Source organism: Heptranchias perlo, chromosome 13, assembly GCF_035084215.1.
Source record: "Heptranchias perlo isolate sHepPer1 chromosome 13, sHepPer1.hap1, whole genome shotgun sequence".
NCBI lineage: Eukaryota > Metazoa > Chordata > Chondrichthyes > Hexanchiformes > Hexanchidae > Heptranchias > Heptranchias perlo.
This window is the reverse complement of record NC_090337.1, coordinates 46,021,319-46,044,202: the sequence shown is the minus strand read 5'-3', so window position 1 is coordinate 46,044,202 and position 22,884 is coordinate 46,021,319. Positions and strand designations below refer to the sequence as shown.

General features: G+C 42.7%; 2 protein-coding genes across 4 annotated transcripts in view; one reads left to right on the top strand and one right to left on the bottom strand.

Moving 5' to 3' along the window:
- The window catches only part of scg2a (secretogranin II a), a 93,723-nt gene extending 91,266 nt beyond the window's left edge, over positions 1 to 2,457 (top strand). For both annotated transcript variants that reach the window (XM_067994681.1, XM_067994680.1), the window contains exon 2: positions 49 to 2,457. In XM_067994681.1, coding sequence (XP_067850782.1) covers positions 69 to 2,033 — 1,965 coding nt within the window. In that variant the 5' untranslated portion in view covers positions 49 to 68 and the 3' untranslated portion in view covers positions 2,034 to 2,457. The remainder of the gene's footprint in view (positions 1 to 48) is intronic.
- Positions 2,458 to 11,907: 9,450 nt separating this feature from the next.
- ap1s3a (adaptor related protein complex 1 subunit sigma 3a) overlaps positions 11,908 to 22,884 on the bottom strand; it is a 30,293-nt gene continuing 19,316 nt past the window's right edge. For both annotated transcript variants that reach the window (XM_067994679.1, XM_067994678.1), the window contains exons 3-5: positions 21,107 to 21,215; positions 15,841 to 15,978; positions 11,908 to 13,836 (exon numbers count right to left, since the gene is read on the bottom strand). In XM_067994679.1, coding sequence (XP_067850780.1) covers positions 13,801 to 13,836; positions 15,841 to 15,978; positions 21,107 to 21,215 — 283 coding nt within the window. In that variant the 3' untranslated portion in view covers positions 11,908 to 13,800. The remainder of the gene's footprint in view (positions 13,837 to 15,840; positions 15,979 to 21,106; positions 21,216 to 22,884) is intronic.

Below are 22,884 nucleotides of genomic sequence, written 5' to 3'. Positions count from 1 at the left end.
AACTGTATATTTTTTGATGAAATCGATGTTGTTTTTTTATTTTACCAGTTGTGGGCAACAGAATAAAGATGGCGGTGATAAAGACCTTTTCAAGCGGTACAGTGTTAACCCTCACCATCCTGCTTTATACCGATTGCCTTCTCGCAGCCTCGTTGGGCGCACATAGATATGATCCGGGCGCTTTTAAAGAGAGCATGTATGCCTACCCTAATCCCGATATGATTAAGGCCCTAGAGTTCATTGAAAATTTAAGACAAAACAGTGAAGACACATCCATCCCAGACTATGAAGCTAGAGGCACATTCCGTCCATTCCAAGAATCCCTCTTTAAAAAGTTAGAGGGAGACGATGAAGAGAATCAGCGGTCGGACACCACCAGGGAATCTCTAGGTGAGGACAGGGCTGAATGGGCCAAACTTTTACTACAAGCAGTGATGCAAGCGGAAAGCAAGGCAGCAAGTGTCTCCAAGGCGAATGGCAAACATTACAATTCAGGTACTCGGCATCATAATCAGGAGGAGGATACAGAGGGTTTTGAAGGTAACCAACAAGACTATGATGGACACGAGTTATCTGAAAGTAACAATAAACTGTCAAGGAAGCACCATATTGCCTTTCCAGAGGACAGTTACAGAGTTAACCCCTATAAACGCACCAATGAAATTGTAGAAGAGCAGTACACCCCCCAAAGCCTTGCGACCCTGGAGTCTGCTTTCCGCGAACTAGGGAAATATGCAGGTCCATACAAGGAACAAGAAAGATTAGAGGACGAGCATTTTCGCAAAGACGAGGAAGAGGATATCTCCCGGGGCAGTGATTTTGCGTATGAGGATGTGGCAGATGGAGAAGACTGGAACTCAGTTGAAATGAAGAACAGGCATCAACATAAAGAGGTGCAATTTAAAGATGAGGAAACAGAGATCGACAGAGACTCGGATAGGGCAGCAGACAATGTGAAGAAATCTTTAGCTGGTTTTAATGAGGTGAATTTGGATCAGCTCGATTCCCAAGAAAAGACGACAATGGAGGGACAAAATGAAGATGAGATGTCGGATGCCGCGGCAGATTTAATGTTACAGTATTACAAACGGCTGCAAGACAGAATGTACGAGGAACAATCGAAAAGGGACATTGGAAAAGCAGACGAAGCCAGGAATGTGGAAAATGAGAAAATGACAGTCAAACAGTCCAGAGGATCTGAAGATGAAATTGACCCACGGATCGTGGACCAGTTGGTTGAACTGTCCAGCAGGCTTCAAATACCTCCGGATGATATCGTCAAAATGCTAAAAGACGCGGAGCAAAAGAAGCAAGCAGACCCAGAAGAGATCGCGCCTGACCTTCAGTACAACGGTGCAGAGAGCTCGGAAATGGACACGGGTCGAGAAAAGAAAAGGTTTAGAGATAGTTACACTCGAAGCCACATCGTACCAGACAACGGAGATGAAGATCTCACTACGGAAGACATTCTGAATATCCTGGGAGTGGATGATCGAATGTATGAGAAACCGACATATTTCCGAAAAGCAGATCAGTCGAAGAACCGTTTGTCTGGCATTCATGTCCCATTTGAAAGATTTAAAGGGAATCGCAACCACGAATCATTACGGAACGGCGATGGGATGGGCCGAGGACAAACGGATGACCAAGACATCAACACCGACGATGAAGAACTCGCGAGGTACCTGGAAAGGATGCTGGCCAAGAATCCCGACTTTCTGAACTCAGCTGACACCCCCCGGCCTAGAATGTCCACACCTGTTGGGGACCAAGTGGAGGCAACCAGCTACCAAGACCCCATCAAAGAGTTACTGCTTGACATAAACCCCCGGAAAGCGGCAGAAGTAATGTCAATAATAAATAATCTTTCGAGTTTTACAGGAAGCGATTACCACACCCCTCGAAGACAACAGACAGGGGAAGATTCTTCGAGTTTGATACTCAAGTTGATGGAATTAATAAGTCAACAGAATGACGACAGGGATCGCCCTGTAAAGGAATCAAACAGAGAAATTCTCGGCAGTGATGACTAAGCAGTGTTAATGAAGTGAAAGGTTTGTTTGTATTTGTGAACAGCAGAACCTGTAGATTGTCAACTGATGATTAGAGTACAGTCTCACTCAGTTAAGATTTCTATAATCAAGAAACATGGACAATGACATGAAAAATAAAACATCTTCATTGCGTATAGTAGATCGTTGCAATGAGTCTTTTATCACAAGCTTTTCGGTATTGTTTTTAGTTGCTAAAATGTTTACTTTTCATGATGAGGCAGTTTTAAAAGTTATGAAATGTTGAAACACTTCTTGGCTGGAGCTTTTGCCCATCGTGCATTGTTAAACGGTTAGTAGAAACGTGTCGTTGGTTGATTTTATTGAATAAAATTACGTTTTTTCTTAATTAACCGAAACGAGCTCATTATTGTCTATGATTTATTGTGAAAAGCTGTGAAGAAAATAAAGTAGCATTGAGAAAATAAAGGAGCATTAATTCTTGTACATGTTGCACGTATTGTTGTATGACTTAAATACCAAGCCTGTCACTGAATTTCTCCTATTGAGTTCACAGTAAGCACAATTACTTCTTCCCCAGTTGGCGTGATATATTAAGCTGCAAAAACAAGAAACATAACAAATCACGAATTACATTTCTATTAATTTATGAATTGCTTTCTTTCAAATGCACGGACAAATCGCCGTTTAAAGGAGTCTTTGCTGTTGAATAAAACACTTTTGATGACAACAATTTGTCTCTCAATACGTGAGCACAAAATTCACGACCATATTCCTTCAATGTACAAAACGCGTTTCAAGCAGCTGAAACACAAGTAGGAGTATGCTAGTCACTGCACAATATAAAGAAACGAGTCACAAGCGGACATGGTCGCACTGCAAACCAGCCACATAAGGTGAGAAGTGGGCAATAAGCAGCGGGGAAAAGAGCTGGGGAAAAGAGGCGAGCACCAAAGATGAAATAATTCGCGAGGCCAAACTCAATGATCCTCGCTCCTCTCACGGGTTTATTTAACGACGGGTCGTAGCCCCAGAGATGGGAGGAACAGCATTAATTAGTAATAAGGGGCACGCAATTTTAGGATCTTGGGCGGCAGCGCAAAACGGGCGATAGCGAATCGGCCGCCCGTTTTACACTCCGTCCGATTTTCCTTTTCGCAATGGACGGACGGCCGATTTGTTGTCGCCTGTTCAGTGCTACCATCCAAGACGGATCTCTGTCCCAGTGCTTCACGTTTTCGAGTTACCAGCCTGGAAATTAAATCGCGCCTGAAAATGGGCATGCAGCAAGCAGGTAATGTGCCAGTTCACGTGGTCTCAGGGACTATGTGAAATTCGTGCAGGGAGATCATTAGACAGGCAGACTGTGTGGGTTGATATAGAAGTGAGAAGAGGTTAAGATGGTGCGGTGTGAAGAAACCAGCGTGGCTTATTGGATACAGCTTCTTTTTTGGGGTGGGGGGGGGAATCTGGTGTCACTGCTGCCAATTAAAGGCAATCAGTGTTTTAAAGCTCAACTCCTAGAGTCATGGCTGTGGCTAGTTGATAGGTTGGAGATATGCCAAAGGGTTCCTTCACACCTTACCTTCTTTGTTCCTTCTCACTTCTTTCTCTCCCTACACACTCTGCATGACAAACCGCAGCTACTTTCAGCAGCCAGTTATCTCTCTCTGCTCACCTTTGACACAAAAAGCTAACCCTTGTCCCACTCTTTCATTTCAGGTGCAGAAAATGTCAAGGCCCCACAGGTGCACCATCACGTGATCTGAACCTAGCAAGCACAAGCTCAGAGATTGGCACCACACATACTTACAGGGTAGGTTAGAGGAGGGCTCTTCATGTGGTGAATCACTGGGCACAAGTGTGCAGGAGCTAGGGTGGGGTTAGGATGCCACAGGTGCCAACTCACCAGAGGGCATGATCACATACCATCTCTGTTGCAGAGGACTCAGATTCTGACTTCAAGAGCCCAGGATGTAGACGAAGGCTGATGTACATATATAAGGAAATACTAGATGCTCTGGGCATCCTGCCAGTGAGCTTGCACACCATGGCGGAGAACATGGAGCAGTCCAGGCTCCATACTGTGTCAGGGCTTTGTACAGAGCATCAAGACCATTCTACCGAACATGGATCAAGTGGTCAGCTCCATGAACATGGCAGTGGGGCCCACCATGTTGGAACCTCCAATGACAGCTCTAACCACTTCCATGGTTGCTCACACTGCTGCCATGGAAGCTCAGACTGCTGCTATCTTGGCACTGGTGTCCATGGATGAGAGGGGCTTCCAAAGAGTCACATCACTGCTGTACTTAATATTCACACAAAGCATTGGGAATGCAGAGGCTCAGGCCCAGGAGAGCGGCACCTGCTGTTCGCTCTCAGGATAACAGTATGCTCGTGCCCCCTCCACTACCCACTCGACCAGTGCCCTTGTCAGTGCCAAATAGCCAGCTGCAACTGTGCCATACTGCCCTGGCCCATGCCGAGATTCTACAATCTGCAGCCGGGCACGCAAGGCCCAGAGCTGCTCAAGGTCACCAACCACTGCCATTTGTAGTATCCTCAATGGAAGCTTAACAGCATTCCACCTCCCAAGCTGCAGTCACTGGGGATACACTTCAGAGGAGAACTAAGTAAACAAGCACACAAGACAGGCACTAATAGTTTGCACAAAAGAGATTCTTAATTTTGCAAGTTGACTGTTATCCAATTATGAAGTGAATTCTTGCAGTAAAGTTTTTTTCTGGATTTGGTATTGGTGTTAATATTTGTAGTCAAGTGAGAGCAACATCCATGAGGCTGGACTGAAGGAGAACAATCAAATGGTGGTTGTGAGGATGGTGGTGATAAGGATTTTGGGACTGCTAGTGCATTAGGGAAGGGAGGGATGGTTGAGGTGAAGCACTCTTGTACGAGTTGTTCTCCGACAGCTCCAGCAGCTCAGGGAACTAGTGGGTGATGCTGCTTCTGCTCTTCCTCCTCTTCATGCTGCTCTTCTTCCACTTCTTCCTACCCAGGTGGTGGTAAGGGTCGGTCCTTCTGTATTGCAAAATTATGCAGCTTGCAGTGGCGACAAAGTTAGAGACATGGTCCTGAGTGTTTGGCAGAGCTCTGCCAGAATGGTCCAGGCAGCGGAACCATTGTTTGAGCACACCAATAGGACTTCTGGTGGCATCATGGCTCTCATTGTAGGCCAACTCTGCTTCTGTGGCCAAGTTCCTGACAGGTGTCATGATCCATGTCTGGAGGGGATATCCCTTGTCCCCAAGTAGCCAACCTCTGATCTGACAGCCTGGTTGGAATAGAGTTGGGACAGAGGACTGGCGCAGGATGAAGGCATCATGGAAATCAGCACAGAGCTGCATTATTTGCTGCCTGTGGTATGCAAATGAGCTGCACATTAAGGGAATGGTATGCCTTCCAGTTGAGGAAGATACCAGATTGGTGATGGGAAGCACATGGGGCAATGTGCATGCAGTCCATGACCCCCCTGGCCCCTGTAGAAACCTGCAATGTGTGCAAAGCATAATGCGCTCTTGTCCTGCTTTGTTTGTTGCATTGGGTAGGAGATGCAGATGGTCCTCCTGGAGCAGAAAGCCTTGGTCACTTCCCTGAGGCGGCATTGTACATCAATCTGGGAGATGTCGCTGATATTACCTGCTGCAGCCTGGAATGACCTACAACCCTGTGGCATAAAGGTTAAGGGTCATAGTGACCTTGACAGCCACAGTTAGTGCTGTCCATGCCTTGGTTTGGGGCTCCAGTTGTGGCTGTAGCAGATGACAGAGCTCGGTGACAGCCTCCTTGGTGAAGCGCAGGCTCCTCACACGTTGCTGCTCGGTCAGATTGAGATAGGAAAAGTGTTCCCTGAAGACCTGTTGTGGGTATGGCCTCCTACGCAGTGCCCTCTTCCTCCCAGCTGCTCCTATCTTCTTTGCTGTATCCTCAATCCAGCCCCAAAGACAGACCTAACAGACCACCCAAGAGTGAAATCAAATATTTCTAAGACAGACAAGCAATCAGTAGCAGAACTGAGAAAATAACCAAAAATGGCACAGAAGTTGACTGGTAGTCTAACTACACAAATCAGCAACTAACCTGTATGGAGAGGATGAGCCTTTTAAATAGTGCTCCACAGAATACTTGCTGACTGTTCGTGCCACAATTTACTGGGCAGATTTTATTATAATGAGATCTTTGAGTACTTCCAGCACACCCCAGTGCTTACGGGGGTGCTTGATCCAATATGGCAGGTAGCGCGCTTTTGGCACAGGACAGGCGCATGTGCTGCCTGCCATACTGGATCCTTAGGTGTCTCTTTCATGCTTGAAAAATGGCCACATTGTGATCCAATTTCGAGGTCACCATCTCTCACTTCAAAGGGGCAGGGATCAAGAAAAAAAGTTCTTGAATATTGTTCATGTAATTAGTTACTAAAATGCTCAGAATCACCCCCAGATTTGTTTCTGGTGGCTGTGGCAAAGGCAAAAGTTCCTTTCACTTTGGAGGGCAGGAATTGCCTAATATTTTCTTATCCAGATCTGTGTGCTGCTCTGCCATCTTGGATCAGATACTTTTATTTCTCTTTCTCAACTTTTGAATGCTCAGAGTTCTCTATCAGACACCAATGGGACAGGGTGGACAGGATTTAACTAAAGTCATTTAGGGAGCTCTACTACCACTATATAGTCACTCAATACAGTCGTGAGAGGGGATATATCCGAGGGTTCGCCCACTGAGTCTATATGGGTAGAACTGAAAAATAAGAAGGGAGAGATCACTTTGATAGGATTGTACTACAGACCCCCAAATAGTCAACGGGAAATTGAGGAGCAAATATGTAAGGAGATTACAGACAGCTGTAAGAAAAATAGGGTGGTAATAGTAGGGGACTTTAACTTTCCCAACATTGACTGGGACAGCCATAGCATTAGGGGCTTGGATGGAGAGAAATTTGTTGAGTGTATTCAGGAGGAATTTCTCATTCAGTATGTGGATGGCCCGACTAGAGAGGGGGCAAAACTTGACCTCCTCTTGGGAAATAAGGAAGGGCAGGTGACAGAAGTGTTAGTGAGGGATCACTTTGGGACCAGTGATCATAATTCCATTAGTTTTAAGATAGCTATGGAGAATGATAGGTCTGGCCCAAAAGTTAAAATTCTAAATTGGGGAAAGGCCAATTTTGATGGTATTAAACAGGAACTTTCAGAAGTTGATTGGGAGAATCTGTTGGCAGGCAAAGGGACGTCTGGTAAGTGGGAGGCTTTCAAAAGTGTGTTAACCAGGGTTCAGGGTAAGCACATTCCTTATAAAGTGAAGGGCAAGGCTGGTAGAAGTAGGGAACCTTGGATGACTCGGGAGATTGAGGCCCTAGTTAGAAAGAAGAAGGAGGCATATGACATGCATAGGCAGCTGGGATCAAGTGGATCCCTTGAAGAGTATAGAGATTGCCGGAGTAGAGTTAAGAGAGAAATCAGGAGGGCAAAAAGGGGACATGAGATTGCTTTGGCAGATAAGGCAAAGGAGAATCCAAAGAGCTTCTACAAATACATAAAGGGCAAAAGAGTAACTAGGGAGAGAGTAGGGCCTCTTAAGGATCAACAAGGTCATCTATGTGCGGAACCACAAGAGATGGGTGAGATCCTGAATGAATATTTCACATCGGTATTTACGGTTGAGAAAGGCATGGATGTTAGGGAACTTGGGGAAATAAATAGTGATGTCTTGAGGAGTGTACATATTACAGAGAGGGAGGTGCTGGAAGTCTTAACGCATATCAAGGTAGATAAATCTCCGGGACCTGATGAAATGTACCCCAGGACGTTATGGGAGGTTAGGGAGCAAATTGCGGGTCCCCGAGCAGAGATATTTGAATCATCGACAGCTACAGGTGAGGTGCCTGAAGATTGGAGGGTAGCAAATGTTGTGCCTTTGTTTAAGAAGGGCGGCAGGGAAAAGCCTGGGAACTACAGACCGGTGAGCCTGACATCTGTAGTGGGTAAGTTGTTAGAGGGTATTCTGAGAGACAGGATCTACAGGCATTTGGAGAGGCAGGGACTGATTAGGAACAGTCAGCATGGTTTTGTGAGAGGAAAATCATGTCTCACGAATTTGATTGAGTTTTTTGAAGGGGTAACCAAGAAGATAGATGAGAGCTGTGCAGTAGACGTGGTCGACATGGACTTTAGCAAAGCCTTTGACAAGGTAGCACATGTTAGGTTGTTACATAAGGTTAAATCTCACGGGATCCAATGTGAGGTAGCCAATTGGATACAAAATTGGCTTGACGACAGAAGACAGAGGGTGGTTGTAGAGGTTTGTTTATCAAACTGGAGGCCTGTGACCAGCGGTGTGCCTCAGGGATCGGTGCTGGGTCCGCTGTTATTTGTTATTTATATTAATGATTTGGATGAGAATTTAGGAGGCATGGTTAGTAAGTTTGCAGATGACACCAAGATTGGTGGCATTGTGGACAGTGAAGAAGGTTATCTAGGATTGCAATGGGATCTTGATAAATTGGGCCAGTGGGCCGATGAATGGCAGATGGAGTTTAATTTAGATAAATGTGAGGTGATGCATTTTGGTAGATCGAATCGGGCCAGGACCTACTCCGTTAATGGTAGGGCATTGGGGAGAGTTATAGAACAAAGAGATCTTGGAGTACAGGTTCATAGCTCCTTGAAAGTGGAGTCACAGGTGGATAGGGTGGTGAAGAAGGCATTCAGCATGCTTGGTTTCATTGGTCAGAACATTGAATACAGGAGTTGGGATGTCTTGTTGAAGTTGTACAAGACATTAGTAAGGCCACACTTGGAATACTGTGTACAGTTCTGGTCACCCTATTATAGAAAGGATACTATTAAACTAGAAAGTGTGCAGAAAAGATTTACTCGGATGCTACCGGGACTTGATGGTTTGACTTATAGGGAGAGGTTGGATAGACTGAGACTTTTTTCCCTGGAGAGTAGGAGGTTTAGGGGTGATCTTATAGAAGTCTATAAAATAATGAGGGGCATAGATAAGGTAGATAGTCAAAATCTTTTCCCAAAGGTAGGGGAGTCTATAACGAGGGGGCATAGATTTAAGGTGAGAGGGGAGAGATACAAAAGGGTCCAGAGGGGCAATTTTTTCACTCAAAGGGTGGTGAGTGTCTGGAACGAGCTGCCAGAGGCAGTAGTAGAGGCAGGTACAATTTTGTCGTTTAAAAAGCATTTGGACAGTTACATGGGTAAGATGGGTATAGAGGGATATGGGCCAAGTGCAGGCAATTGGGACTAGCTTAGTGGTATAAACTGGGCGACATGGACATGTTGGGCCGAAGGGCCTGTTTCCATGTTGTAAACTTCTATGATTCTATGATTCTAATACCACTAATTGAGACTTTGGGACTTGACCTGCATATAGTTTGCAATACTGCAGGTTCTAGTTTGACACTAGTATTTGTTTTCGAGCACTGCAAGCCTTATATTAATTGCCCTTACTTTCTAAAGCTATTGAACTCTCAAATTATACATTACTGAGAAAGTTCTATCTTAACCCAAGCTTACTCATATGATTTTAGGCATGACCTTTGTATTTATCTTACTTTATGCATGACTGCAAGTCTGCTCTGGAACACTTTAAATCATTTGGCATTGCCTTGGACATGTCCAAAACCTTTCGCAGTTTCTAAGACCATGCACTTCTAGTTCCTGACTTATCTCATCTTCCCTTTCACTCCTTTTACTGTAGTCATGTCTAGCTTTATGGGCCCTGACCCTTCATCTTTGGTTTCTTAATAGAAAAAAACTCATTCAGGCAAAGTGAAACTCTGCACACACAAGTTCAAATGCACACACAGAATTCTGCTCAGAGTGCCAGTGAAATACTTAAGGTTAGTGAAAAACTAAGTGTCTTCATGGCTCTTCGCTAATATTCAACACTTAAAAGGTAGTCCAGCTGATCTGAAAACTTAAAAACTTTTAAAAAAAAGTTTAAAGTGATGGTTTTAATAGGACGGAGGTATCCCATCACTTGCCAAAATTTAATTCACCCTCAAGTTTTCATCTTGAAACCACAGTTGGACTGAGGTTTCTGCATTGACATAATGTCAATACAGCAGTATAACTGGTTCATAAAAGCACAGAGAAATCTAAGTAAAGCCTGGATTACTGAAAACATATTGATGTTGGTATCATCACCATTGGCTACTTGAACAAATGGCAATTTGGATTGCTAGTTGCAATGTTTATTTGGACTGTTTTCGTGCTTTTCACAGCTGAATAAATGAGTGTTATTATCAGTTGTATATTTTGCTGTGATGATGTATGAACAAATGTATAAAGGAGGTATATACTCCACCCCAAGCAGTACGCTTTGCCTTATAGGAACATAGTTATTTTGTACTCAATGGCCTAAATTTTAACCCGGAAGAATGGGTGGATTGGGGGCAGGGGGGGGGGGGGGGCAATAAAAATTTTTGAAATCTAAAACCTGACCCCAATCCGCCCACTTCCAGTTTTAACTGAGGTGGGACGAGGGATGGGCGACCAACCCGCTTTTAGGAGGTGGGTCGGTGACCAAAAGCTTTCAAGGAGGCTGCGGGCCTCCATTTTTACAGCTTTTTTATTTTTAACCCCTGGGGGCTGGGATTCTTGGGCCTTCTACTTCACGACACGCAAGAGGAGGCGAGAAGGTCCGAAACAGCAAGAAAGTGCCTTTATAGCACTGCTTGTGGGCCGGGAGGAGCAGGAGTGCTTCCCCCAGGCCCAATAAGCTTACCGCCCCGCCACGATCTCCGACCCCCTCCCCCACCGATGACCCCCGAGCCCCCCCACGATGACTCCTGACCCCCGATGTCTCTGGATCTCCCTCCTCACCCCCCATAACACTGCCCCCCCCCTCCGATGCCCCCCGCAACCCCCCCTCCTTTTCTCCCGTCAGACTGATGGCCAGCCTGTCGATCAGGCTGTCTGTCGGGGGGGGAACTGACAAAAAAAAGACATCCTTACGTCAAAATCATGACATCCGGGAATCCCCCTCCCCCCGCCCTCTTCCTGGCTCAGTGTTAAAATTTAGGCCTCATATTTGAAGATTTCTCACTGTTGATCTGTTTGCTAACATTTTTGTCCAATTAATTTGGGTGTGATCCCTTTTTACCTTGCCAAAAGTTGCCTTTATCCAGTTAAGCATCCTTTTCTTTGGCTCTTCATTATCCTTTTCTATTTATACATTGAAACCAATCAATGTTATGCTCACTTTCCCCAATCGTTCTCCTACTCTCACATCAATTAATTGCCCCATTTTGTTTCCTACATTTTGTTACATACCGTACAGCATAGATTCACCAAGACATGCTGGGGATGAGAAACTATAGCTATAAAGGGGAGATTTGAGATACAGGGAGGATTTCCACTGGTGCAGAGAAGCCTGAAAGGAAATTTAATAGACATTTTTTAAATTATGAAAAATTTTGATAGTGAACAGGGAAAGACGATTTCCTCTGATTAAAGAATCAGTTGTCCTCACTGTGGTCATCAATTTAAAATGGTCACTAAGATAGTGTGGAGAGAGGTTAGAAGAAATTTCTTTACACAGTGGAAGCATAGAATGCTTGGTCACAGCGAGTGGTTGAAGCAAAGACCATTGCATCTTTTAAAGAAAAATTAGCTAAATATTTGAAGGAGAGCAAGATACGAGGCTATGGGGAGAGAGCAATGCAGTGGGATACGTTTTGGGTTGATGTAGCAAAAAGTCAGCACAGACACAATAGACATCAGAGTTCAATAACACAATAAATGAGCACTAAACTTCTAATAAACAAACGTTTCAACAATGCGTGCATTAGTGTTTATGGAACCCAAGTAAGAAAAATAAGTGTGGTTAAAATGATACTGCTGCTATGGAAGGTTAATTACAATTCTTTATTTTCACATCCATATTTAAATCTTCAGATACAAGTACATTATATACAACTATTATTACTAAATTCTTCATAGTCCCTTTTAAAATTTGACCTTAAATATATTTTTCTAGTTTATGAAACATTTCAACTTTATCCAGTGATTGGGGTACCTAACTTAATCTTTCTAACTTAAAGCAAGACTTTTGAGAAATTGCAACAGGACAGTAGTGAAAGATTTTAGAAAAATAGATTGAATTGGTCGCTTCTTTCAGCAGCAAATTGCTGAAATGAAAACATCAAAAATGGAGGTGTTGGTATTTATCAGGCTAAATTTCAAAATATCAAAAAATACTTTCAACGTTAGATAATCAATAATGAATCTCAGCTGGATGCCAACACAATGAGAGATTGCATGTAGGAAATGTAATGCTGCTGAAAAACCACAGGATGTGATTAAGCACATGACAACTTGCTAATCTATATCAATTAACAATAAATATAACAGTGAAACTTTTTATCATTTGCATTAGGTTCGTACTGCAGTTGCTTTATGGACAGATAACCTCATTCTGTGTTTCGAATTGGATTGTTTTGATTAAAAATAGGCTCCACATTCAAATCCCAAAGGCCTAAAAGATGATAATCATGGACACAACCCAGTTGGCTGTCAAGAACTTTACAATGGCCCACGTTTCAAACCACATTCTCAAATGGACCTCAGGGGTTCAGAAGGGGTTAGCATCCTAAACACACATCAGATTTGGCTAAATTAACATGCAAATAACAATTTCAATTTTGCAATGAAGTAAACAACCAATTGATCTGTTTTTGGTGGTGTTGGTTTGAACACACCAGGAGAACTTCCCTGCTCTTCTTTGAATAGTGCTAGGAATCTTTTACATCCACCTGAATGAACAGACGGAGGCTTGATTTCAAGACAGCATTTCCGACAATGCAGTGCTCCCTTTGTACTACACTGAAGTATTAGCCTAGATTATGTGCTTAATGCTGCATTGGGGCTTGAATCTATGATCTTCTGATTCAGAGGCAGGAGTGCTACCATTGAGCTATGCTGACAAAGAATAGTAATAATACAGCAAGGATTCAAATTTGTTAATCTGCAGTTGGTCCAGGTCACCACAGAATATGCTCCTGTTTCACTTACTGGCACATAGATATTGTTGTTTTATCAGCTCTTAAATAACCTGCATCCTTTTTTATTACTATCAATTTTTTTCCAGTGTTCCTTTACAATTAGTTGGCTTTAAGTTCTTTACTACTTCAGCCTATTTAAAACATTTTAAAATGATATTCTCTTGTCTTGAAAGATTAACCAAAAAGAAAGCTTGATTGAGGAGATTTTTTCTTAAATTGCCATTGGATTTATTGACAACTCCAGTCCCACAACTAAATTTGGGAAATCAAGAATTCCAGGATTGATGATTTATTAATTATCATTAAGAGAAGCGGTTTTTGCAGATTTGAATGCTTTTTATATAAATAGAATGTTTTTGAATTACAATAGAAGAGCACGATAAGCTAGTTAAAGAGATTTGTAAGGAATGTGTATTTTAAAAAGTAGTTAAAAATTTAGAAGAGGATTTTGAACTTTAATGCAGGCTCTAATTTCTACCTCAGTGTAAAATAAAGCTCCTGCTTAATAGCAAAGGAAAGCTTAGAATTAAATGTACGTTGAGAGCTATACATATCAAAACATTATAAACAAGATATGCCTGAACATTGCACAGTGCTAATATGCTAACTGCATTTTGGTTCACATACTTTTATTTTCTTCTATAACATGATGCAGCAGCAAAATGTATACTTCTAAATTTCAAGCCACTGTAAGTCTGTGTACACTTTAGAAATTAGGCCCGTCTTCCAGGTCTTCAAAAGCCCAAGTTAAAATGTGGGCTTAGCCATATATTCTTCCATGGTCTGTAACAAACATGTCACAGCATTAGTTAATCAACTCAACATTAAGGTTGTTTAATTAAAATGTTACTAACAAAACTATATGTGAAGCATTCCCCTATGACACTGGTTTATTTATTTGAGAATGATTCTATAAAGATTTTACAAGAAACTATAAAGTCTGTAATCTGATCAATTACCCATAATTATTCACAGAAAGTGATTTCATTGCAAAGCAAATGGCCTAAATGAAGTGAGCGAATTTGACTAATCAAGTGATCAAAACATAGTTGAGAAACATTTAAATGGTGAGAGTAAGTAACCTAAGTGGAAGGAATGACTTCAGTACTGGGGGTTTAGTTCTTTCAGAGCTATGGGTACATAGGCTTGGAATTACCAGCATATTTATGCCTAGAGACTTGTGCTTATTATGATGGACAGTCAGCCACTGGATTCTTCATGAGTCTTCCTTTCCAATAAATGAGGTTTGGATAATTTAAATAAATTATTTGAAAATACAAAGGAATGACAACCTAAATGGAATATGTTTAAATGTACAGTTTTATTGTGACAGTAAAGACACTTATTTGGCTGAAAAATGGAATGCTGGCAATTGCTAAATGAAAATAAGATTTCAAAATTTAATCTACAACAAAAAAGCCACTATAATATTTTTAAAACTCATGTAATAACTATGTAATATTTTTACCTGAAGGTAAGAATATGCAAAGCAAACTTTTCAGGTTTCTGGCAGTTAAAATGAATATCAAGCTCCCTCAATGGCTCAGTAAGCTTACCCATTGGTTAGCTCAAGCATAGAACCTGGAAGGTACAAGATCTATGCCGAATTAGCTGATCACAACCAGAGCAACAGTAGGAGTGCTAAAAGTGGCCGTAACGGCTGCAGAGTGGGAGAGCAAAGATCGGTTGAATCCTTATCACTATGACGTGACCCCTGATGGATACATGGACATCACATCTTTTGGTTGAATAGCTTGGTATGCTCACTGTTAATTCTCACACATAAATAATGGACACTTGTGGCAAGGTAACCAGAGACCAACTGACAACCACTGATTCATACTCCAGCAAGGAGTCAACAAGTTCAGGGAGGAGAGAAATTTGGTGAGAAAAAAATACACTTCAAACTTATGATGCAAAAGAAGATACCATTTTTATAAACCACCATCCCCCAATTTTCTTCTTCTGTTCTTCTGAAGCCATTGCTTCTTTGCTGGGGTACAGTTTTACAGCACCAGCCAGCTCCCATTACCTCAGGACAGTGGCCATTCTTCGTGTGTGAGCCTGAATAGTGAATGTTGGCAGGCTGTTTGACTATGAGAGACATCACAGCTGAGCATGATCCCGTCTTCAGTCAACATCCATGCACACTCAGTTTCCAACAGGGTTTACGGAAAGTACAACCAACCAGTCTGTTGAATACATTAAAAATAAACAAGCACAAATTGCCCAATTGCAGGCACACGGGAACACCACCACCTGCACGTTCCCCTCCAAGACACACACCATCCCGACTTGGAAATATATCGCTGTTCCTTCATCGTCGCTGGGTCAAAATCCTGGAACTTCCTACCTAACAGCACTGTGGGAGAACTTCCACCACCTTCTCAAGGGCAATTAGGAATGGGCAATAAATGCTGGCCTTGCCAGCAACGCCCACATCCCATGAACAAATAAAAAAAATGTGAACTTTCCAACAGGGGTCACTGGATAGTGAGAACTGTGGCTGCTTTTCTGGCACTCTAACTCACCAAAAATTGGTAAATCAAATCTTTAACAGTCCAGTATTTATGGCTCATTATCTGCTGCCTTGATCAACTGAACTATTAGGGAAGCTAAAGAAAATATCCTGTACAAGACATTTTAAAAATTAATTGTGTAAAAAAACTACATAGTTCACATTTAACATGTTATAGAATAACGAGGAACCATTCAAAAATATGAACGCTGGTTTTTCCTCCAGCACCAAATGTTGCTGGCACAGCTATCTGCAAGTCTATGCCTTACCTCTTGCAGCATATCTGCTTCCTCTATCGCTTTTGGTATACTTTGCTTTGAGGTGTCCTGCATCTCTCCTCCGATTAGAAATTCATCCAGTATGAAATAGGCCTTCTCAAAATTAAAGATGATGTCTAGTTCACAGACCTGAAAATGACAACAAAAAGGCTTTTAAATTGCCAGTCCAAAGGTTTTCTGAATCCGCAGGGAATAGCTGACATAATTTGTTAATATAAAGATTTAAGCAAATAGTTGTGTAGATGTGTAGTCTGTAAAATATTCTAATTACATATTTAGTGTACTTGAATGTTAAATCTTCTAGTTGCTCTTGAACTTTATATACAATATGTATGCCAAGTGATTTTCTTTCTGTTAGTATTATACCCTCAGCTCTTTGAAGCACAACAGAACCAGGATTTATGCTCAGTTTACAAGTTTTCCATTTTATACTCATTACACATTATTATTTTAGAACGAGCTCAAGGGCTAAGTGGCACAGCAATTAACATTGTTCTTTCCCTTCGAGGAAGCAAGTTTAAATCTAATCCAAACTAATATGATAAAGTCTGTTCTCTCTCTCGGATTCTTAAGTGAAATTAGTTCAGTCTCATCCCTGCAGCTGTGGTACAGACCGAGCCAGCATTTATCCCTGACTGGGTATTGTCCAGCACAGTGAGGGATGTTCTTTTGAATTTAAGGATCAGGTGCATTGCTGGGACGCTTATTTCTAATCTATTAAACACATAACCTGCAAATTAGTGCAAAAATTAAAAAATAAATTCAGAATTAGATTTATACCCTTTATTGCCCATCCCTAATTGCCCTTGAGAAGGTGGTGGTGAGCCGCCTTCTTGAACCGCTGCAGTCCATGTGGTGACGGTTCTCCCACAGTGCTGTTAGGTAGGGAGTTCCAGGATTTTAACCCAGCGACGACGAAGGAACCGCGATATATTTCTAAGTCAGGATGGTGTGTGACTTGGAGGGGAACGTGCAGGTGGTGGTGTTCCCATGTGCCTGCTGCCCTTGTCCTTCCAGGTGGTAGAGATCGTGGGTTTGGGAGGTGCTGTCAAAGAAGCCTTGGCGAGTTGCTGCAAAGCATCTTGTAGATGGTACATACTGCAGCCACAGTGCGCTGGTGGTGGAGGGAGTGAATGTTTAGAGTGGTGGATGGGGTGCCAATCAAGCGGGCTGCTTTGTCCTGGATGGTGTCGAGCTTCTTGAGTGTTGTTGGAGCTGCACCCATCCAGGCAAATGCAGAGTATTCCATCACACTCCTGACTTGTACCTTGTAGATGGTGGAAAGGCTTTAGAAAGGATATTATAGAAAGGATATTATTAAACTAGAAAGAGTGCAGAAAAGATTTACTCGGATGCTACCGGGACTTGATGGTTTGACTTACAGGGAGAGGTTGGATAGACTGAGACTTTTTTCCCTGGAGAGTAGGAGGTTTAGGGGTGATCTTATAGAAGTCTATAAAATAATGAGGGGCATAGATAAGGTAGATAGTCAAAATCTTTTCCCAAAGGTAGGGGAGTCTATAACGAGGGGGCATAGATTTAAGGTGAGAGGGGAGAGATACAAAAGGGTCCAGAGGGGCAATTTTTTCACTCAAAGGGTGGTGAGTGTCTGGAACGAGCTGCCAGAGGCAGTAGTAGAGGCGGGTACAATTTTGTCTTTTAAAAAGCATTTGGACAGTTACATGGGTAAGATGGGTATAGAGGGATATGGGCCAAGTACAGGCAATTGGGACTAGCTTAGTGGTATAAACTGGGCGACATGGACATGTTGGGCCGAAGGGCCTGTTTCCATGTTGTAAACTTCTATGATTCTATGATTCTAAGATAGGAAGAGAGTCACTCGTCGCAGAATACCCAGCTTCTGACCTGCTCTTGAAGCCACTGTATTTATGTGGCTGGTCCAGTTAAGTTTCTAGTCAATGGTAACCCCCAGGATGTTGATGGTGGGGGATTCAGCAATGGTAATGCCGTTGAATGTAAAGGGGAGGTAGTTAGACTCTTGTTGCAGATGGTCATTGCCTTGCACTTGTGTGGCGTGAATGTTACTTGCCACTTATCAGCCCAAGCCTGGATGTTGTCCAGGTCTTGCTGCATGCGGGCATGGACTGCTTCATTATCTGAGGGGTTGCAAATGGAACGGAACACTGTGCAATCAGCAGCAAACATCCCTATTTCTGAGCTTATGATGGAGGGAAGGTCATTGATGAAGCAGCTGAAGATGATTGGGCCACGGACACTGCCCTGAGGAACTCCTGCAGTAATGTCCTGGGGCTGAGATGATTGGCCTCCAACAACCACTACCATCTTCCTTTGTGCTAGGTATGACTCCAGCCTCTGGAGAGTTTTCCCCCTGATTCCCATTGACTTCAATTTTACTCGGGCTCCTTGATTCAACACTCGATCAAATGCTGCCTTTATGTCAAGGGCAGTCACTCTCACCTCACCTCTGGAATTCAGCTCTTTTGTCCATGTTTGGACCAAGGCTGTAATGAGGTCTGGAGCCGAGTGGTTCTGGCGGAACCCAAACTGAGCATCGATGAACAGGTTATTGGTGAGTAAAGTGCTGCTTGATAGCACTGTCGATGACACCTTTCATCACTTTGCTGATGATTGTGAGTGGACTGATGGGGCGGTAATTATCCAGATGCTTTTTGTGGACAGCACATACCTTTGTTGGGTAGATGCCTGTGCTGTTTGTAGCTGTACTGGAACAGCTTGGCTAGAGGCGCGGCTAATTCTGGAACACAAGTCTTCAGCACTACAGCCCGAATGTTGTCGGGGCCTATAGCCTTTTCTGTATCCAGTGCTCTCTGCCGTTGCTTGTTATCACGTGGAGTGAATTGAATTGGTTCAAGACTGGTGGGGATATTGGGAGGAGGCCAAGATGCATCATCCAGTCGGCACTTCTGGCTGAAGATGGTGGCAAACGCTTCAGCCTTGCCTTTTGCACTCACGTGCTGTACTCCGCCTGAGGATGGGGATGTTGATGGAGCCTCCTCTTCCCATTAGTTGTTTAATTGTCCACCACCATTCACGACTGGATGTGGCAGGACTGCAGAGCTGTGATCTGATCCGTTGGTTGTGGAATCGCTTAGCTCTGTCTATAGCATGTTGCTTCCACTGTTTAGCATGCATGTAGTCCTGTGTTGTAGCTTCACCAGTTTGGCACCTCATTTTTAGCTACACCTGGTGCTGCTCCTGGCATGCTCTTCGACACTCCTCATTGAACCAGGGTTGATCCCCTGGCTTGTTGGTAATGGTAGAGTGAGGAATGTTCCAGGCCATGAGGTTTCAGATTGTGGTGGAATGCAATTTTGCTGCTGCTGATGGCCCACAGCACCTCATGGATGCCCAGTTTTGAGCTGCTCGATCTGTTCTGAATCTATCCCATTTAGCACGGTGGTAGTGCCACACAACACAATGGACGGTGTCCATCTCCGCAAGAACTGTGCGGTGGTCACTCCTACCAATACTGTCATGGACAGATGCATCTGCGATCGGTAGATTGGTGCGGATGAGGTCACTTAGGTTTTTCCCTCGTGTTGGTGTTCTCACCACCTGCCACAAGCCCAGTCTGGCAGCGATGTCCTTCAGGACTCGGACAGATCGGTCAGTAGTGGTGCTACCAAGCCACTCTTGGTGATGGACATGGAAGTCCCCCACCCAGAGTATATTCTGTGCCTTTGCTACCCTCAGTGCTTCCTCCAAGTGGTGCTCAACATGGAGAAGGACTGATTCATCAGCTGAGGGAGGGCGGTAGGTGGTAATCAGCAGGAGGTTTTCTTGCCCATGTTTGACCTGATGCCATGAGACTTCATGGGGTCTGGAGTCAATGTTGAGGACTCCCAGGGCCACTCCCTCCTGACTGTATATCACTGTGCCGCCACCTCTGGTGGGTCTGCCCTGCCGGTGGGACAGGACGTACCCAGGGATGGTGATGGAGGAGTCTGGGATGATGGCTGGAAGGTATGGTTCGGAGTATGACTATGTTAGGCTGTTGCTTGACTAGTCTGTGGGACAGCTCTCCCAACTTTGGCACAAGTCCCCAGATGTTAGTGAGGAGGACTTTGCAGCGTCAACTGGGCTTGCCAGCTGGCAACTGGCCTTTGTCGTGTCCTGTGCCTAGTGGTCTGTTGCCGGGTGGTCCATCCGGTTTTATTCTTCTGACTTTTTGTCGCGGGATTGTACAACTGAGTGGCTTGCTAGGCCATATCATAGGGCAGTTAAGAATCAACCACATTGGAGTCACATATAGGCCAGACCGGGTAAGGACAGCAGGTTTTCTTCCCTAAAGGACATTAGTGAACCCGATGGGTTTTTTAACGACTATCCGTTAGTTTCATGGTCACCATTACTGATACTAGCTTCTTTTCCCTGGATTTTACTTAATTAACTGAATTTAAATTCCCCAGCTGCTGCAGGATTTGAACTCATGTCTCCAGATTATCAGTCCAGGCCTCTGAATTATTAGTCCAGTAACATAATCACTATGCTACCGTATCCTGTTATATAGCTATTTATTTGGTTCATAGTGTAGTTTGTGCACTTTACAATCACTTGACCCACACGGCAGGAAGGGTTGATTTCCAGCTTTGACTTGCTTAGACAATAGGACAACATCGGCATGCTACCAAATTATTGATTATAAGAGATGCCAACCAAAACAGGTGGTAACAGGTTTATCACATCATTGGCAGAAACCTATATATCAGAATTCTTCTAACTTTGGGGTAAAAAAATTAAAACAGCAAACAATATTTAAACATAACTTTATAGTCAGTCAATCAGAAGCCTGGCTGGTGCAATGGGTTACACACTGAGCTTTCATTTCTAGGTCCTGTGTTCAAAGCTAACTCAGACTACTAAGATGAAAATTGCCTTTGTATGCTGGCTGTAAAATGAGTTTGGGCAATCATAAGCCAGTTCATTGAACAGAACACTTTCCTCTAGGCTGCTATGAAAAGTATCACATTGGTTCAGTTGGAGTGCTCTCCGAAGATTGGGCTGAAGCAAATTTTTTGAGATAGAGCAAAATGAGCTTTAATCTGCAGCTAACGATGCTATATTTGACCAAGGAGTTTTTATTCCATTCCACGGCGCTAATGTCCATCACCTTGAGCACAAAACTCAAGTTAAAAAAAGAACAGAATTTAATCCGATAAACATTTTCAACCAGCACAATGGGGCCATGAAGTGGTAAAAGTAATCATTCAAGTTTTACTCCAAATTTTAAATGCATTTGCTACAGAAAACATACATTGCCAAAATACTTATCCAGCAGTTCCACATAGCGATGGATAATCTCTAGGGTCAGAAGCTCATTGTCTTGTTCCTCTATTGCACAACAGAAATATAAACTAGCATACCTAAGGAACAAAAAAAAGACAACAGAAATATGAATCTACATGCAGCACCTGAGTTATTGACAGCACAATTCCACAAGCTTTAATATTCTTCATTTATGTAACAGCCACAATATTTAGGATATCCCAGTGTGAACTGCCGATTTTCTCAATCTTGAACATTTTTAGTGATTAGTAAATTAATGAGGCCTTTGCTAATAAAGGAAATAACTGAATGATCCCACAATGCAAATTTTGTACACTCCTTTGAAATAATGTTGCCATAAATGAGAAAAATTCATCAAGCAGCAACTTTACTGAATTGTGCAATAAAATATAAATTGTACATAAAATCACACCCAAGTATCAGAAACTCACTTAGATATTATTTAAAAAACAACCTCAAAGTTGTATAACTGTGGTTTAAAAGAACTCTAGAAGCCATTACTACATTTGGAAACGTGCCATAACGGTTATTACATACACAGATAAAATATTTGAGATGGAGTCAGCAGTGCAGTTCTCATGAGTGGCTCATATACTGCTTTTATGTACCAATTTTTGATGACTGTGATCTAATATCATCAATTTTCTGTGAAGTTGCTCGAATCATTTCTATTCAGCAGGCAGGGTGACATTTATGTTGATGAAAATCATTGTATAGTGCTAAACAATCAGATTTATGCAAATCTAGTGCAAAAACACACCTAATCAAAAATTTAAGCATTACTGGACATTTCTCTAATATTTTGGTTCCACAGTCTACTTCTGGGTGAATGGAAAAAGCTTTTCATATGGTTACTAGAACTTTTATATACTTTTAATTATATTTTGGCATAAGACAGTAGTGTTGATTCTTGGACTGGCTTGTGTACAAGAATGGTTTGGGCAGTACATCACTATTCTTTTGGCACCACCATGTAAGATTTCTTCTATGCACCATTTTAGTGAAACTGTAAATGTTATTGTGCTTACAATTTTGCTACAAACAAAGAAAATTATCCCCATAAATAGTGGAGAGGGCATGCATTCCATAAAGCAGTTAAACCTTGTTTATGTACTAACACTAGGATTAGGATTACTGGAACTGAATATATCCCACACAACTGTCCTCTTCAGGCCCCAGTACACCTGTACAGAGTGCAAAACCCGAAGATTTGGGGGGGGGGGGAAGCGAGGATAGGGATTATTTATTAAAAATCAAGTATATTAATTGTTTACATATAATATATTCACTAAATGAAAACACCCATATTAGTCAGCCTACTGTTGGAACCTTATTCTTATCCACTGTAGTTTCAATCTACATAATCATTTAATCTAACTTGTATTATTCATTATTTCCGAGCTTCAAAATACTGTTCCAAAAGAATAAAAAGCTTTCACCGTTCGATATGTTGGTCCCCCACTCATCTTCACACCTGAATGGACATCAATTAATAAGGCATAATGAAGCAGATGATGATAGGTGGCCAGGAGGAAACAATCGACTTTTATTCCATTTATTTAATGACTGAAATTGCTGTTCAACTCATGAGCTCCTATTACTGGAGCTAAAGAATACGTCCAGAGGTAGAACCTTAACTTGACCATCTCTTTCAGCTGTCTAGGCCCTAAGCTCTAGAATTCCCTCCCTAAACCTTTCCACCTCTCTCTCCTCCTTTGAGACGCTCCTTAAAACCTACCTCTTTAA